This window comes from Sabethes cyaneus, chromosome 2, assembly GCF_943734655.1.
Source record: "Sabethes cyaneus chromosome 2, idSabCyanKW18_F2, whole genome shotgun sequence".
Classification (NCBI taxonomy): domain Eukaryota; kingdom Metazoa; phylum Arthropoda; class Insecta; order Diptera; family Culicidae; genus Sabethes; species Sabethes cyaneus.
This window is the reverse complement of record NC_071354.1, coordinates 129,751,030-129,770,945: the sequence shown is the minus strand read 5'-3', so window position 1 is coordinate 129,770,945 and position 19,916 is coordinate 129,751,030. Positions and strand designations below refer to the sequence as shown.

The 19,916-nt window shown below is 38.0% G+C and overlaps 2 protein-coding genes across 4 annotated transcripts in view; one reads left to right on the top strand and one right to left on the bottom strand.

Annotated features, from left to right (window-relative positions):
• Positions 1 to 1,491: 1,491 nt before the first annotated feature.
• Positions 1,492 to 2,341, top strand: LOC128735990 (uncharacterized). The gene is made up of 2 exons (XM_053830477.1): positions 1,492 to 1,977; positions 2,021 to 2,341. Exons 1-2 carry the CDS (start codon positions 1,492 to 1,494, stop codon positions 2,339 to 2,341), a joined length of 807 nt encoding a protein of 268 aa, XP_053686452.1.
• Positions 2,342 to 12,654: 10,313 nt separating this feature from the next.
• The window catches only part of LOC128738335 (protocadherin-like wing polarity protein stan), a 165,524-nt gene continuing 158,262 nt past the window's right edge, over positions 12,655 to 19,916 (bottom strand). For all 3 annotated transcript variants that reach the window (XM_053833384.1, XM_053833386.1, XM_053833385.1), the window contains one exon: positions 12,655 to 14,894. Coding sequence is in view for 1 of the 3 variants with exons in the window: in XM_053833386.1 (XP_053689361.1) it covers positions 14,861 to 14,894 (34 nt within the window). In the remaining 2 variants the exon portion in view is untranslated. The remainder of the gene's footprint in view (positions 14,895 to 19,916) is intronic.

The following is a 19,916-nucleotide window of genomic DNA, read 5'->3' as shown; positions in this document are numbered from 1 at the left end:
CGGATAGAGGATCGCAGTGCTTTAAGGAAATACACAGTGACAGCAGAGTGTGTATGCTAAACCCGGGCGGTTCATGGTCTTCGGGAGTAGTAAAGATGAAAAAGGTGACAGGTCGTACCTGATCACTTTGGACGACGGACGTGAACTTTGGCGCAACAGTCACTTCGTTCAACCTACAAGAGTTAGAGAGCCGATTGTTCCACAAAGATATGCAAGACTTTCATCCGGATCGGATCCTGTAGATTCAACGCAGGAGCGGACGCTAACCCCAGTCGAGCCGACTAGTTCATCACAAATCGAAGAAGTCGACGAACCAAGTACGAGTTCCACATCACCGCAAGTGTGGCCAGGGACAGCTACAACGGAGGTGGACGCCTCCAATGGACTATATAAGACTCGATCTGGTCGGGAGATTAAACCACCTAAAAGGCTGAATTTATAAAACGTTATCATTTTCATAACCATAATTTGTTATCTTTATTCTTCATTATTAAATACTGTTATTTCATTATATAAAAGGAAGGATGTAACGAGTGAGTTATATACACATAAAGATGTACCTTTAGTACTAACCGTGTATACAATAAAGAGGCAGTTTTTGACAGTTAGTCGAGGACCGATGTGATCTCAATTAATTTCGGAGGCCAATATATTACTAAACATTTATACAAAATTTGATTTGCTGCTTTTGCGCAGTTCTTACGTTATTGACATTTGAAAAAAACATATATTTTTTAGAAAAAATGCTTGTAGCTTGGGAACCGAAGGAGATTGCGACTTGATTCCTTCAAACAAAATGTACGTTTCCCATGCGTGTGAAAATGCTCAGAAGGCATGATTTGTGAGAAATAAACGAGAAAGAAAATATAAAGAAAAAACGGATTTTTTAGGTCCATCCCGACCAAAAAACTTTGAATAGTTCCTGCCTATCAACAATAAGAGATAGAACCTTCATTTCGTTAGCAAAGTTACTTAAAATTTAGTGTTCATTAACTTTGCTGAACATTTTATTCAGCTAACTTAAGCCATAAAAAAGTTTATATTTTGCACTCGCTTACTATGATGGTCACCCTAATGTCATATACACCAAAAAATGGGGAAGTTAATATAATAAATTTACTCTGAACATACTATATACCTAGGACTAACGTTTTTAGCGTAATTACTTTTGTCCACCTAGATTTGCGTTTCATCCCACGGTGTGCCGGTTCAGGAAGCTGTGCTGTGTAGTGACAGTACGATTGTCTTGGCCTGGCTAAAGAAACCCCTCAATCAGTTGCAGCTGTTCGTGCGAAATCGAGTAGTTGTGATCCAGAAGCACACAGACAAGTTCCAGTGGGAACATGTCTGATCCCATCAGAATCCAGCCGATGTCATCTCTCGCAGACAACTTCCCGCAGATTTGGCAACCAACACCCTCTGGTGGCATGGTCCGAGTTACCTTGAAGTGGTGTGCTACGAAAAGCTGCTGTCGCCATCTCCGATGTAAGAATGGATATGCCTTCATTCTTCTCCAATTACAGCAATTTCCGTAAGCTACAACGAATTGTTGGCTACATTCGTCGGTTTGCTGATAATTACCGTAAGCAGAATCCAGCCGACCGAGAACTCAGATCCCATCTGGCCGTCCATGAGCTTCGCCGTGCAACAGAAACCATCATCCACGTCGTACAGCATGCACACTTTACTGACGAAATCAAACAAGTCCTCGACAACGAATCCTGCAAGATGTTAGGAAATCTTTGTCCTATCTACACCAACGGTTTGCTCCGTGTTGGTGGCCGACTTGACCGATCGCAACTACCATTTGAAAGTCGCCATCAAATTATGTTACCGGGTAAGGATCTGGTGATTCATCGTTTCATCCAGCAGATGCACGTCGAACTTCTTCACGTCGGGCAGACAGGTTTGCTGAATGCTCTTCGCCAAAGGTACTGGCTCCCGAAAGCTCCCGATCCATCATCCGTTTCATCACCAGTCGATGCGTTAAATGCTTCCGAACCAATCTGGATTAAACAAGGGTCCGACGCTGATCAAGGCGTACGTAGCCGTCTTCGTCTGCATGGCAACTAAGGCTGAGCACCTGGAAGTCGTCTCGGATTTGAGCACCGATGCTTTCCTGGCATCTCTAAGAAGATTAATTGCTCGCCGTGGAATGATTCATGAATTGCACTCGGACAACGCCATCAACTTTCGAGGTGTGAATCATGATTTGAACAGCCTATACCAACAGTTCCAGAATCAGCAGGCTGCGAATTCTTTTGTCGCAGCCGTGAAATCGAGTGGCACCTCATCCCGCCAGATGCACCGGAGTTCGGCGGCCTCTGGAAGGCGTCCGTAAAATCCTGTAAAACACATCTGAAGCCTGTCGTCGGCAACGTGAAGCTGACATTTGAGGAGCCTCATCGGACGACCACTCATCGCTTCAGCTGAGCCCTCCTTAGAAGACGTCAAGGTTTCCCGTTCGACGCACTGGCACTGGGATTTTTGGAGTGCTTGGAGCAGAGATTATCTGAACATCCTGCAACCCCGAAAGAAGAACCAACGAGACATGTCAAATGTTCGCGAGGGCATGATCGTCCTGCATCATGACCGGAACCAACCACCCCTCAACTGGAAATTAGGACGCATCGTAGCAGTCTACCCTGGTGACGATGGACTTGTTCGTGCAGTCGATGTATTCTCCAATGGCTACAAGTATCTTCGTCCAATCAACAAGGTATCCATTCTGCTTATCGAAGACAACGAGTTAGTTGAAAAACCCGGCGATGTCCAGAGAACCGCGGATCCTTCAACCGGGGGAGGATGTTTGGCATCGCGCAGCATACACTGTCAACATCCCGCAGCTATAAAAGCAGCCCACCCAGAGAAATCATCCCATTCCGTTTTCACCCATCCAACCGTTCACCTTGCAGCAGTAGCAATTATACGTATTACGTAGAGAAGAGTTGGAAGAAGAATAACACAACGTTTGTTAGCATAGCAGTCGGTGTTTGTTTGGTCCACTTTGCCACTGGATTTTCCCCTTAAAAGGAGAGCGAGCAAAGTCAACCCGCAGCCCCTATAAACGCTATATGAAGAGTTTAGCGCTATCAAAATCGACCTGGCAAAAAAGCATTATTTTTCGGCAATTCGACTTTTAGCATACTTCAAACACACGCGCTCCCTTTCGCTTCCTATCTACACCAACAGGAAACCAATCACTATGATCAAGCTGTATCGTCATCTAATTGCCCCCGCACGGATTATTCTACCACCAGCAACGATCGATCGTCTACAGTTTTACACAACAGCACGCCTTCTCCTGCCAATCGCTTTTTGATCCCGAACAGACGTGATCAAATTGCGCTAACACTTACCGTTCATTCACGCTCTATCAACAGAACGTTCGCGGGCTTCGCACAAAAACTTATATTGTCACTTGCAAAGAAAATTGTACTATCCAAAGTGCGATATCGCTCATAAAAGTGCTATTTTGCATTAAATCGTTTCGGTATCTTCGGCGCACTTTTTCGTTATCTTCCAACCAATAAGTGCGCCGAAGAGACCGAAACGAATTAAGCTAAAATAGCACTTTTATGAGCGATTGCGCACTTATTGATTGGACAATTTTTCTTACTGTTTACTGCTAGCCTTATCGCAATGCGATTATGACGTCATCACTCTCACAGAAACCTGGTTGAACAATGATATTCGCAATTCGGAACTAACACACAACTATACCATTTATCGGTGTGATAGAAACGAACGGACCAGCCGACACAGACGCGGCGAAGGGGTTCTCATTGCTGTGAATAAACATCTTCGTAGCATTGCTGTTTGTGTTGAAGGCAGTGATCAGCTGGAGTGAATTATTGTTCGAATCGCACTGATGAATTTTGACTTAATTGTTTGCTGTATCTATTTGCCACCTAACAGTGAGCATGCATTATATCAGCAGCATGCGGTATGCGTGCAAAAATTGATCGATCTTGCTGGTGATTGCAATTTGGTTTTGGTTGTTGGGGACTATGATCTTCCACACTTATGCTGGACACGTGATGAGAATTTAAATTGTATGCTGCCAATAAATGCCTCATCCGAACAGGAAATTGCTTTGGTCGAATCCGTTTTGTCAATTGGACTACCCAAGCAACCAAAAGTTCGGATTTCACTTAAGTAACGAACTCGGAAGTTCATATTTGGTTCAAATTTAGTTCCGCAGGACCTTCTTGCTGAACAACATGATACTAAACTTCCAAACCGAACTTGATTCCTAATAAAGTACCCTTAATATTTGTAGCAACTTGAAAGTTGATGATGCGACTTAAAAGTTCAGCATGCGACTTGAAAGTTTAACATGTGACTTGAAAGTTCAACATGCGACTTGCAAGTTTGAGATTGAAGCGAAACTTCGACGCAGACACTGAAGCGGCGTTTTGATTGAATAGTGAAATTTATACTCCGGAATTAAAACAAAAAATGGATTTTTCTAAAACAATAAAAAACAATGGTTTGTTCTATGCCTGCGGTAAAGCGAGTGGTGGTTGCGTTGGTATGGGTTCTGGCTGCAACGGTGCGGCGGTTGGTCGTAGTGGAGCGACTGGTGGTTCCAGCTTTGCAATTACTGGAGGTAGAGGCAGACCTGCACTATCCAGAACCAGCATGTTTTGAAAGCTCACAGGATTCTGATGAACGTTTTTCTTGCGTTGACTGTTGACTGGCCGCGCATCTGATGAGGACCTACCGGAGAGTTCCTCACATAAGCCCATCGCTTCATCATAAGACCGCATTCCATTCCGCTTGATTGTACATTTATATTTTAGCCATGCTTTTTTGGGAGTGATGTTGGCATCCCGAAGCATTTTTTTCACATCTTGAACTCGCTGTGAATTGGGCCACAGCATGTTTCCGGATTTGCAGCTTCGGATCTATTTTTTCTGGCACCGCGGAAAGCTCATTGTGGCCCCTTGCGTTCATAGTCTTGACTACGGCAAATGGCATATCTGTAATCAATAAAGCTGTAATTAATTTTACGTCAGTCAATATTCTTTGCATTGTATATAATTACTAACCTGGATTTTGCGAAAAATGTTGCTGCAGAAAAAATTACCGCTTGCTGCTGCTGAAACATTCAAAACAAAAAACTGGTGAACTGTCAAACGCAAGTTCACATAAAGCTTCGTGTGAATTTTTTTCGAACCATCCAGTTCGAAAAATGTTTCGCGCGTACTTTTTCTGAACTGTCACGTTCGGAAGAAGCTTCGCGCGTACTATTTCAAAACTTTCACGTTCAGATGAAGTGTTGCGCGTACTATTTCTGAACTTCAAGTTCAGATCATGACTTTCAAGTTCAAAAAGAAATCAGGGGCTATCCTTGATGTTACAGTAAATGAGAAATCAGTACATCGAGTGAAATTTATGCAGATCTCATATTTCAGTAATGGGGCAGTGGTATGTGTCTAGGTTACCAAGAAGAGTACTCGAGTTCGAAACTCGAGGCAAGTTGAAAATAAATTAGTATTAATAAACAATCATTATTCTTCTGATCTAGATTTTCGATCTAAGCTTATCATTAATAACCAAAACAAATGGTTTAGTTAAGGAAAAAGCAGGGAAAAATGAAAAATTATTTTTTAATTTTGAGATTATCGAAGTTTTTTTTTCGAGCTGAACAGCGTTCTATACAGCGACCTAAGCGAAATTTTTGCGAACTTTCTAATTCTGTTTAAAAGTTGCTTAGCATTCCTACTTGAAACTTGAAAGTACAGTTAGTTGCTTAAAAATTAAGCTGAATAGAATTCTTTTCATGATAATTTGGGTAGCTGATTAAGCTAAAAAATCCACTTTTATCGGAACTTTTGGTTGCTTAGGTATATCAAATAAATGACAACGCATTTCAATGGGAGACTTCTCGATCTAGCTTTTATCAATGATAATAGTCATCTAGAACTGCTGGATCCGCCGCTACCGTTACTTGCAATTGATCAACACCATCGTCCCTTTGTGTTAAGGTTTGAACTTGCTGACGAGAAAGATAATGTCGGCGTGGAAGTAAGCAGCCGTGGAACTAATTGTTCCAAATTAGTTACAGCATCTGCGAAACCGACTTCGCAAGGCTAGAAAACGTTTTTTTTTTCGCAGAAGAGATGAAAGGAGCAAAGCTATTGCGTGATATTGAGAGCGACTATAACTCATTACATGCACACTGTTTTTGCTGCTACATTCGTCGCGTGGAAACTAACATTAGATGTGATCCCGCATCGTTTTGGACGTACGTAAGGAATCGGAGGCAGCAGGGCGGAATTCCACGAATACACTACTTCGACACCGTAGCCGAGTCTCCGTCTGAGTCAGCAAGCTTGTTCTCATTCTTTTTTCGAACTATGCAAAGTAATAACTTACCACCTTCGTCTGACGCGTATTTGAGCAGTTTTCCGCTATTCGACTTAAACATGCCGCTGTTCAACTTTTCGATGGATTGATGGATCGAAAGGCGTCGGACCTGACAGCCTGAAACCACTTCTTTTCAAAAACTGCTCTGCAACACTTGCAATTCCTGCAACGATTATTTTTAATCAATCTATGATGGAAGGAATTTTTCCGAGTGTTTGGAAAACTGCTGCAACTACACCTGTCCATAAAGCAGGTAGTACCCAGGACGTTACGAACTACCGCGGTATCTCGATTCTTAGTTGTTTACCAAATGTTTTTGAAAGCCTTATCCATGATTCGCTTTACCCGAAGGTTCATCATATTATCTCGGAATGACAGCATGGGTTCGTGAAAAAACGTTCGACGATCATAAACTTGATGGCGCATGTTTCAACACTGACGAGAGCGCTTGAAAAGCGACAGTAAATCGATGCGATTTATTTTGATTTTGCTAAAGCTTTTGATAGGGTGCCGTACCTGTTAATAGTAACGAAGCTAGACAGAATGGGATTTCTTGTGTGGCTGACACGGTGGATATCGTCATACCTTACCGGTCGGAATGCGTTTGTGAGTGTAAATGGAGCCAGTTCCCCTCCATTTAAAATGCATGCAGGTTTGCCCCAAGGAAGCCATCTGTGAACGATTTGTGCTCTACAATTGTATCCCCTAGGTTTATATTTGCCGACGACCTGAAGTTCTACTGTGTAATAGCTTCGAATCAATTACTGTGCCTTACAATCTGACAGTGATTCGTTACTAAATTGGTGCACTTTGAACGGAATGGAAGTGAATGTGAAGAAATATAATGTCATCTCATTCTGCAGAAATAGACAGGACAGATCACGTTCGATTATATGATGGAAACAGCCAGTATCACCCGGGTCGATACCGTAAAAGATTTGTGCATTCTTCTGGATAGCAAACTTTGCTTTGCGCAGCACGTCGCATTTACTACTGCTAAAGCTTATGCTGTACTAGGCTTTATCAAACGGAATACACATCAGTTCCAGGATGTCTACTGCCTAAAGTCCCTCTACTGTTCGATTGTGCGCAGTATTCTTGAGTACAGGGTGCTTGTATAGGCGCCCTACCATGCAGTTCAAATCAACCGGATCGTACGAATCCAGCGTAATTTCATCCGGTACGCTCTTCGAATGCTGCCTTGGAATGATTAGGGCGTATTAGGGTGCAACGGTGCTCGTAGAGAGGCAAACGGACTGAGGTTTGCCTCTCTACGAGCACCGTTGCGCCCTAATACGTCTGCCTACTTTGGCAAATAAAAGGAGTATGTTGCAACGACTATTTATCTTCGACCTCCTGCAAAACAATGTCGATAGCCCGGAGATGTTAGGACAGCTTCGACTCAACGTTTAGCCAAGGCGTACCCGACGAGCGGACTTCTTTAGACTTTCGATGCACCGTACTTTGTTTGTTTAATGTTGTATCTAACTGTTTTGACTATAATGTGACAAGAACTACTTTTAAACTTAGAATTAGTATATATTAGAACGGTCTGTAAGCTACCTTCGAAGACCAGTATTAATAAATTAAAGAGTTAAATGAAGTGAAAAGTTTACTTTCGCTACCGCTACTACATATAGTACACTGTCAGAAGATCGTTCAGAGGCGAACAGGGCAAATTCTTCAGCTACAGCCTAATCAACTTATTCGCGCCGACAAATGATAAATCCGACGATGCTAAGGACGAGTTTTACGACAGGCTTGAGAACATATATGGAGAAGGCCCGAAACACGACGTGAAAATCATCATCGGAGATGCAAATGCGCAGATCGGAAGGGAGGGATTCTTCCGTCCAGTCGTTGGAAGACATAGCCTTCATCTGTCGACCAATGATAACGGTCTGAGGTTCATAAATTTTGCCGTGGCCAGAGGAATGGCCATCTGTAGCACCTACTTTATACGTTTGAATATTTGGAAACACACCTGGAGGCATCCAAATGGAGACTCTAACTTTCAGATCGATCATGTCTTAATGATTGACGGTCGACCAAATATTCGGGGACCAAATATCGACCACAGACAAACAGACATAACACTCGTTTTCCATTCATCGTACCGATAAAACCGTCATTTCAAATTTGGGCTTAGTTGGGAATGTCTCCGTTTTGGTCAAAGTGGCGCTTTTTGACGAAAGAAGGGGAATTCCCCATAAAAAATACTTACTACTTCGAGGGACACCCATATTGCTATTTGATATTTGGGAATGTCGATCATAGATGGTGCTAGTGTTCAGGCTAAATGTGAGGTACGATAATTTTTGTTGATTTTTCTTCCAAGAGTTATATCTGTTTGTCTGTGATATAGTGGTGGTGTCGCTAGCGTATTAAGTGATTTTAATTTGAAATTTTATCCAAGAATTCCCGAAAAATTTGTTCCTGATTGGATGTCTGTTCTCTGTGACATGGTTGAATGATAAATCCTGTGATAATTCTATAATTATCAAAGGCTATGATATTGCAAGACATGACCGAGTTGGCAAATTGGGCGGAATAATAATTTACGTCAAAAATGGAATCCATTTCAGTGTTATTATTAAATCAAATCATCAAATCAAGCAACTAACACTGAATTTATTGCAATCGAAGTGTCATTTAGCTATTCCAAAATGTTGTTGATTGCTGTCTACAATCCTCCGGAATCCGACTGTTCGTCCATCTTAGATGATTTGTTGTCTTAGTTTGGTACTACTTACGATAATATATACATTCTAGGTGATTTCAATACTAATTTGCTTGACCCTTGCGCTGCGAAGACGAAGCATTTTAACGATTTCTTATTAGCTTATTTTTTACAAAGTATAGGATGTGAACGTGGGAGACCAAGTGGTGTTGGTGCCGAGGTGGAGTTAGATGGGGGACGATATGAAGTAGTAGAGAAATTTATTTACGTTGGTACAGTCGTGACATGTGACAACGATGTAAGCCGCGAAGTGAAACGACGAGTTGCAGCCGCGAAGTCCCGTAGTTTGCAAATTCGCACAAAACTGGCGCTCTACAGAACACTAATCCTCCCGGTAGCTCTTTACGGACACGAATCATGGACGCTAAAGGAAGCTGATCGACGAGTGCTTGGGGTTTTTGAACATAAAATTCTGCGATCTATACTTGGTGGCAAAATGGAAAATGGAGTGTGGCGCAGACGCATGAATCACGAGCTGTTACAAATATGATGATATAGTGAAGGTAGTGCAATGTGGCAGGCTGCGATAGGCAGGGCACGTGGCCAGAATGCCCGATGAAAGAGTAGCCAAGACTATTTTCAGTAGAGAACCAGGAAGAGGCCGTAGACTCCGAGGCAGACCCCGCACCCGGTGGGTATGTGCTGTCGAAGACGATGCACGTTCAGCTGGTGTTCCTGCGGATTGAAGAACGGCAGTCCAGGACCGACGGTACTGGAGGACCATAATTCGTTCGGCGCAGGATCAGCAACGGAGCGTTGCTACTAAAGAAGAAGTAAAATTTGTTAGTTCTAGCTAAAAAGTACTAAAATAGACATATACTTACAGCAAATCATCGAATAAATTATATGTAGAAGTTAGTAACGAACGCAAATTGCTTAAAATATCTTACCAGTAATAACTAAAATTATAAACATATAAGCCTAAGGGAATCTAATTTGAAATTATATACAGTCTAGTGATTCGTGGTAGCCGTATCAGACCGAATGGATTTGATCAGCAAGAGGAAGTTAAACGGATCTGAAACTAAATTAAAACAAAAAAAATGAAAACAATAAGTTAAAATGGAAAACTAAATAAAAATAAAAGCTATACTTATATTTAAACTATATTTATATTAATATTTTCATTAAACGGTTGAAAACCATTTCAATTTCTTTCTATTTAGTAAAACACTCCAAATTTTTTTAAAAATAATTCTATTTAATTTTATTGTGAAAATCCAATAGATATTTGTAAATTTCGAGATGTACTAGTAATTTTTTTTCGTTGCGCATACAATTCCAACTCAATTCCTTCACATATAATATATATATATATATATATATATATATATATATATATATATATATATATATATATATATATATATATATATATATATATATATATATATATATATATATATATATATATATATATATATATATATATATAGTGACGCTCGCTGGTGTTTCATGGAGATTTTTGTGCCAAACATGTTACTGGTTCATGTCTTGGAACATCACTGTAAACAATCACCTTGCAGTTTGACAGTCAAGCTCCCATTTCGAACTTCGAACACTCACACATATGCGTAAACAACTACAGCGACATCGCCTATATACCTACATATTCATTCTACTGTCTTAAGCTTTTTAATCATAAATATTGTACAATGCTACACGTTGATTATATTTATACAACAATATACAATCTTTAATGTAATAATCTCACCTTCGCTTCTAAAAACTAAATGCATCCTTTTCTAAGAATCTGTTTTGCCTTTTTCTGCAAAATAAGTTTTATCTTATCAATCTACTATCTATTTTTTAAACTAGAATACTAACACATCAATTATTTGAATGTTTCAAAGAAATGAAATATCTTGCACAGCATATCTATCAATTATTATGTCGGCACATCTAATGTTCAAATTGGAATGTACATAAAGGGTTTCACCAAAAGCGCTTACGAAAAAACAGGAAATGAATAAACGTTGGCATATTACTGATTATGGCACAAGTCAGCCAGCCCATACCTGTTCGTGTTGTTTTAAAATAGCATATAAAAGTTTTCAAGCGTATATTATATCCCCTAATTTATTTAAGTACTTAGTGTTGACATAGAATCCAAAGTATATAAATTATTCGAGGATTACTAACATGGATGATAATTTCTTTTTCTTTTGCATAGTACTAGTTGTCCTCAACAGAAGTGCTTCTAGTTCATATTAAAATTAGGCACTTGCTTACCGCTAAATTGTATATAGCCCTGATTTGAGAATGAATTGTTAGTTGAACATTAACTGAACGCTGCAAATGAATTATTCTTTTATTTTTCAAAAATTCCAGCATAAGCTATTCCAACTACAGTAAGGCATGCTCTTTACGTTTTTTTTATCTCGAGCTTTTAAAAGCGGTTTTCATTTACGTTACAGTTCATGTCATTTAGCGAATTTTTCCTATATAAAAGAAATATAATATTGTAGCACTTCTATTTTTTCAAAATAAATAAAAAACACGCACTCTAGCAAAACTTATCGTATTTTGTTAAATCACTGATATATCCAGTAGCTATTCATACAGAGCAGCTATTCCAATAAATATCATTGGAAGGTGATACGGTACTGAATCCCAACATGGCCGGAAAAATGGCGTCCATGGGAGGATATGGGTGCCATCGATCTGGCCATGTTGGATTCAGTACCGTTTCACCTTAATATTGTCCAGTAGTGGACATGCAAAATACTTTACCTATCAGTTACCTCTTTCTATAGGGGTCATACATAAACCATAGGATGAAAGGAAGAAGCGGTTTGGCGAACAATTGCGACGGATCATAGAAGGACGAAAGCTTGAGAAACAAACAACGTGCCCGTGGTTTTATTTTGCTTGGGGTTCACTTTTTTATACATTTTTATTAAATGAATATTTTTGAATCGGAAAACAATGTATGTGTTCTCTGGAAAAACAAACTAATTGGATTTTATATTTTTGTTTAAATTTTTGGGAAGATATCAGAAATGTTGTCAAAAGGATCTTTCGATTTCTGATTCCGGTAAAATGTCACAGCAATAACTGTAGGGTTACCTCAAGGAAAGTGCATCTTTGTATTCGTTGTATGAAACTTCAAACGCGTTTTGCTTGAAATCGTCGGCGGTACGTGTATCTCAGAATCTAGAGGACCTATTTGAAAGAATTTTTTTCAACATGTAGAAATGAATTATCTAAATTGTTTCGCAGCTGTTATTCGATATCTCAATTTTTTATGGGGTCAATAATTGCCTAAAAAATTTAAGTGAGGTCACCTTACAGGCCGCGGGCCCTATTCACACCGTCACCTAACCTCACCTTACTTCTCTCACGCGCCCTATTCTCACAGTCACCTCACCTCACCTAACGGCTCCCCGTTTGATTTGTGCAGGTGAGCTGGGTCACCTAGGTGACTGCGAGAATCGCAAATTGTCACCTCACCTGAAAAATTTAGGTGAGGTGACTGTGAGAATAGGACCCCGCATTTGATTTGGGGCCCTATTCTCACAGTCACTTCACCTCACCTCACTTCTTTCACTTTCTTATCACCTCACCTAAAGTCACCTCACCTTACAGGCCCCATTTGATTTGTACAGTCACCCAGGTGACTGTGAGGATCGCAAATTGTCACCTCACCTAAAAAATTTAGGTGAGGTGACTGTGAAATAGGGCTCTTGTACAGTCACCCAGGTGACTGTGAGAATCGCAAATTGTCACCTCACCTAAAAAATTTTGGTGAGGTGACTGTGAGAATATGGCCCATTGGCAGTCACCAATTTTGCGTTGTGTGTTTACGTTTTGACGTAGGACTACGTCTTTGTTTACTATACTGGGACTGGGTAGCACTTTGTGAAAACGAAAATAGAAGTGTTACGTTTGAATGAAAGATTTCAAATGGTAATAACTACTAAACTACTGAATGAATCTGAACAATTTATATGTCGTTGGATAGATAAAATAACCAGCAATTTTATGGAGGGTTCGAGACCAATTTTAAGGAGAGCGTAAGAGGGGGGCTCCCACACAAATGAAACACAAATTTCCTTATAATTCGAGAACTAATTGAGCAAATCGAACCAAATTTGGCATGTGGGTGTTTTTGGAGGCATGAATTTTATTTATGATGGTTTGAGGATAAGGACTCTCATACAAATAAAACAGAAATTTTTGCGTATGAGCCAGATTTTCTACTATGTAACAAGCGTTAAGCTTTGAAAGTAAACTAGTAAAATCTTCTCGGAGCAAAAGACAGTGAATCGACACCGCTAACTTACGTGCCAGCTGCCATTCATGTCAAAAGAAAAGGACTTTCGAATGGCACGTCATATTTGCGATGAACGTGCTTTGGCTTTAATATTATTTGCAACCAATGGCCCTTTTAAAGGCAATAAGCTAGTTTAAGTAAGATTATTGAAACATGTCAAACTAAGCATAATCATATTCAATACAATAATCTGTGGGCTGGTCATTCATTACCATTTCAACCTTTATAATGCACACATGTGATTTTTAAAAGAAATATATTTGTCTCATTGGTTGCTGGCCTTGTACTTATGAACCCCCGTCCACGTATTTTCAAAACGACCATTGCATTGCATTGAATATAGAATTGAATTTGAATATTTCGCTCTTCTCTTTGAAAAATTCAATTAAACAATGGCACTAACAGTTTCTTATAAACATACATATGCCTGAAATGCAGTTTACATTAGTCCTTTACCTAGTGCTCTGATATAGTCCTACGTCACCCTTTCGTACAACCCTTAGGGCTGTATACCTTGAAGTTTTTTTGAACTATTTATTATTGTTTGAGCTATTAGTTTTTTACAATTTTTTGCATTGTTTTGAAATAATGAACATCTACATGGCGCCACTTTTGGAATGGAAAATTAGATCAAAATGTCGTATCAACTTTATATCGAATTGTCTTATATTGAGGTTGTTTTATAACGATTTCTTATATCAAGGTATACATGTAGTCATTATTTTTCGAACTTTCAGAGTAGGGTCCCTCATTCAATTCATTCATTCAATCCCTCATTTGTCATTTACATTTCGCAAAAAAAGCAAAGCCTTGGGTTATAAACGTCTTTTAGTGTTTTTGTTTTTGCTCAGGTCCAATCTAGGTTCGCCCTAGTTCCAAGTGAACGCCACGCTTGTCGGCACTGCCCAGCCTTCACATAAGAAAACAAACATGTCCTCGTGGACAATCCGGAAGAGGGGCGGGTTTGGGGTTAATGGAGAGCTAAGAGATCGCGATGGGCGTACAGCACTACCCATCGCCTTATTCGGGGGACTCCTGTACATGGTATCTGAATGGCTCCCATGTTTGACAGAGCTGCCAGTCTTCGCTCAAACTTAATTGCTCTCATGTTATCTCCATGGCATTTATATAAGGTAGGTTGAAACATATGCTAATACGGTTACTATGTATACAAAAAACCACTTGATCACTGGGAAAAGGCAGGGTATTAGGAAGTTACCAAATAGGACTATGTTGTTTATTGATGACCTCCCAGAAAAGGAACACTTGCTTTGTATACTTATACAAAAATGATGCATACTTTTAGATATACACGAAATACTTAATAATACAGTTTCTGTTGCAGTCAAAGTCGTCTATAAGTTATATTTTATAGTCATGAGCCCGAAATAGTGATGCATATCCTGAGTATTTAAACTGCTGTTCAGTTCAGCTTAAAAATGTTGACGTGAATCCTATCTTCGGTGGTATTACACGGTTGTTTCCTCATCATCAGTTTTCCTTCTAATAGTAAAAAAAGAATCTATTAATATATTTATTTATTCGCGGGTTATATATATTATATATACACTCCAAAATACTAAATAGGTAGAAATTTAGTAGAAATGGTACAGCAATATACATTCGAAGATCGAGATCGTTTAATTAATAGCGCATGTGGAAATTAGTTATTTGTATTAATAAACTCACAAGATATAAATCAATCCCGACTATTAACGGTATGAAATAATAATGACATTCTATATATTCTATATATATATATATATATATATATATATATATATATATATATATATATATATATATATATATATATATATATATATAAATATATATATATATATATATATATATATATATATATATGGGTCATTCCACGGGAAATTTACAGTCAAATTTTTTTTTCTCTTCGGAATATTTTTTTTACGTTCTTTGTCCAAAAAAAATCGACACGTATTTTTCTATTTCGATGTTACTGTTGGAATTCGCAAGATATGATTTTTGAAAGTATTGTAATCTGAAAAAATCACTATTTTTTAAATGCTGATTGTAAACATAGTTTGTAATATCAAAAAATGACTTTCTACCAGATGTATTCACTATTCCACAAGCTTTCAAAATTGGTATAACATACCCCCTTTCGATTGTTTTTCAATAGTTAAATAGTGCATTTTTATAAACAATTGCAATTTTTTCAAAGTTGGAACTTTTTTTTCTCGATTTTTTTTATTTTAAAATATTTCTTCATCTTTCTCGAAGAAGCATGCAAAATTTGGAAATGGAGAAATGAAAACTCTAGAAGCTATGCATGTTTATATCGAAGCGCGCACATTAATGCAAACGAGCGGTTATGCTCAATCGATGCTCTAACCCACGGGCAGCTTCATAACGAGGCCGCCTTTGATGCTATTAAGTGTAACGTGTCGTAGAACCACGCGCGTTCGTCCGGTCGTTTGCATTAATGTGCGCGCTTCGATATAAAAATTCATAACTTCTAGAGTTTTCATTTCTCCATTTCCAAATTTTGCATGTTTCTTCGAGAAAGATCAACAAATATTTTAAAATAAAAAAAATCGAGAAAAAAAAGTTCCAACTTTGAAAAAATTGCAATTGTTTATAAAAATGCACTATTTAACTATTGAAAAACAATCGAAAGGGGATATGTTATACCAATTTTGAAAGCTTGTGGAATAGTGAACACATCTGGTAGAAAGTCATTTTTTGATATTACAAACTATGTTTACAATCAGCATTTAAAAAATAGTGATTTTTTCAGATTACAATACTTTAAAAAATCATATCTTGCGAATTCCAACAGTAACATCGAAATAGAAAAATACGTGTCGATTTTTTTTGGACAAAAAACGTAAAAAAAATATTACGAAGAGAAAAAAAAATTTGACTGTAAATTTCCCGTGGAATGACCCATATATATATGACACATTCCGCGGGCCGGTATACCAACCAGACATTTTATAAAAGTTGCTTTTAGCATTGTTGAATATTTTTTCATGATTGGGCAATGTTTGAACCTTTCAAAACTGCCTTAATTGGTATTCTAGCATTTTCGGAAGTTATATAAAACGTGTATCGAAAATAAATGAAATTTACAAGAAATAAATTATTTTTCGTGATATTTTTAAAAATACTGCTACAGTGCGCTGAAACATTTCATAATATCATTTGTTTTCGACCAATTTACAATGGAATATATGCTGAATCCATTCCAAAAATAGTTTGGATGTAATTTTGCAGTTATTTTGTATTTCAAGTGGATGAAATGGGGCCATTTTTTGCGTTGTAACGTCACGAAAAAGGTGTACTTTTTCGCTTTCGCAGAAAAGTACAAATTCGAACAATCTAATAATCCGTATTCTCTTTGTACTCAAAAATACCTTTAAAACGGTGCCTAAAGAATGATGATAAGTTAAGTAGAACCTAAGTTATAACTGATTGAAGCTCGCGTTGTAATGTCACGGCGGGCAGCCGGACGGATTCAAAACAAGTGAGACATAAGTAATAGCATCGAAACCTTAAGACATAGCATTATAGTTGCTTCAAGAAAGTTTCTTCATTTAAAAAGCACTTTCTAGTGGTGAAAAAATATTCGGACATTAGGGTGTCCTCAAGCAGATACAAAAAATATTTTCTCTATTTTAAGTCAGAAATGGTTGCTGTCTACAGAAAATTTGTAGAAAAATTAATTTCAAGAAACTTTGTTGAATACTGAAGATTTATATTTCTTACATGAAAAAAGTTATAGAGCAAAACTCTTAGGGACACCCTTAAAAAGATTTTTTTCGATCTAGTTCTCCAATAACGCTTCGTACGCCTTTTAGATGTTCTAAGAAATTGGTAATCGAGTTAAATTGTACATTTTCGTCGAAGAAAGTAGAAATCTATCTTTTTTCCTTAAGGAGCTATCCCTTGTTTCTTTTATTTATACATGTTCACCTACGGTTGCCTTCATAATATTTTTTTTTAGATTTTCCACAGTCTTCTACCCTAAGTTGTACATGGTGGAATACAGCATAAATTAACTAAAAAAAAACAAGTGAGATTAGCTGCTCATAGCTGCTCTCCCTCTTAAAGAGTACATATAAAAATAAAAAAGCCAGTGATAGTTTCTAAAGGGAAAAAGATAGTGCTCTACTATTTTCGACAAAAATGTGCAATTTAATTAGATTACCAATTTCTTAGAACATTTGTAAGCCATACGAAGGGTTATTAAAGAGCTAGATCGAAAAAAATTTTTTAAGGGTGTCCCTAAGAGTTTGGCTCTATAACTTTTTTTATGTAAGAAATATAAATCTTAAGTATCCAACAAAGTTTCTTAAAATTAGTTTTTCTACAAATTTTCTGTAGACAGCAACCATTTCTGACTTAAAATAGAGAAAATATTTTTTGTATCTGCTTGAGGACACCCTAATGTCCGAATATTTTTTCACCACTAGAAAGTGCTTTTTAAATGAAGAAACTTTTCTGAAGCAATTATTATGCTATGTCTTAAGGTTTCGTTGCTATTACTTATGTCTCACTTTCTTAGCATCCCTCCCACAGCGCGACGTAATTTGTGAACAACCCCACAGTTACGTAGGCGAAATAGTGAAAGACAAATTAACAACACATTTTTGGATTATCCCTTATGTACAGAGGGCGGCAACAGCGATAATTAACGAATATTAAATGAACAGATTTTTCGTGACGTTACAACGGAGCTACGACCCTCTCTGTGCAAAGCAGAGCGTTGTAACGTCACGAAAAGTAAAAGCTGTTTAAAAATTAACTTCACTAACTATCGGAATTCTGAAAACGGCAAGTTGTTCAGTATTCATCTCTTATCAAATCATAGAAGAAAATCTTTAGATAAAATTTGAAAGAGAGCAGAATTTTCATGTTTTTTAACAGAAGAACCAAAAGACGTATTTCTGGCGCGTTGTAACGTCACGCTACATATTTGCTTTCCAAAACAATCTGGGCAAAGCAAATGCTATTAATTTGTTCACTTTTAATAGGAAATTTTATGCTCTTTCCAAATATATAATAATATTTGGGGGTTTCTCAACGATTTTCCCAGCTAAAACATAAATACTGTGCAAAGAAAAGTCAAAACGTTGTAACGTCACGGCGGAATGTGTCATATATATATATATATATATATATATATATATATATATATATATATATATATATATATATATATATATATATATATATATATATATATATATATATATATATATATATATATATATATAACACCCACCTGTAAAATTTTGCTCGATTAGTTCTCGCGTTGTGCAGAAATTTGTGTTTCATTTGTATGAGAGCCCCCCCTCTTAGTGGGGGGAGGGGTCTCTAACCATCATAAGAACCTTCCCTGGCCCCAAAAACCCCCATATGCAAATTTTCACGCCGATCGGTTCAGTAGTTTTCGATTCTATAAGGAACATTCGGACAGACAGACAGAAATCACTTTTTAATGGCCGACGCGAATGCACTAACAAGTGTAAAGTGTCGTAAATAAAAAACAACAACAACAACTTTTTAATGGGAATAGATTTGAATGGGAGCGCCCCCTCTTAGTGGGGGGAGAGATCTCTAACCATCATAAGAGCCTTCCCTGGCCCCAAAAACCTCTACATGCAAATTTTCACGTTGATTGGTTCAGTAGTTTTCGATTCTATAAGGAACATCCCGATAGACAGACAGAAATCCATTTTTATATATAAGATACTAGCTGACCCGACAAACTTCGTATTGCCACAAATTAACCTGTGTTGTACATAAATCATGAATCTCGGATGATCTTTGTCACAATCTCGAGTTTCGCAAGCCCCCCAGTGAGCGGCGCTTCCGACGGCGGGTCACCGGCAACACTCGCGACCGTCTCGTCCTGAATGATCTAGTGTTACTATAGATAGTTTTTGTGGTCTTGTATTGGCTAATGTTTTATGGAAGAGTCTCGAATTTCTCGAGTTCGATTAGTTTTTGAGTTTCGTAAAAATTTCTGTTTTATTTGTATGAGAGTCCATATCCCCCTACCACAGGGGTGAGAGGTCTCTAACTATCGTAAAATAAATTCAAGACTCCAAAATCTCCCACATGCTAAATTTGGTTCCATTTGCTTGATTAGTTCTCAAGTTATAAGGAAATTTGAATTTCATTTGTATGGGAGCTCCCCTCTTAAAAGGGGAAGGGGTCGTAATTCACCATAGAAAAAATTTCTGCCATCTAAAACTCCCACATACCAAATTTGGTTCCATTCGATTGATTAGTTCTCGAGATAAGAGGAAATTTGCATTTTATTTGTATGGAAGCCCACTCTCTTAAAGGGGAGATGGGCCATAACTCGCTTTCTAAAGAAGAGAGGGGTCTCAATTCACCATAGAAAAAAATCTTGCGTTCAAAACCACTTACATGTCAAATTTGGTTCCATTTACTTGATTAGTTCTCGAGTTATGAGGAAATTTGTTTTTCATTTGTATAGGAGCCCCCCCCCCCCCCTCTTAAAGTGGAGAAATC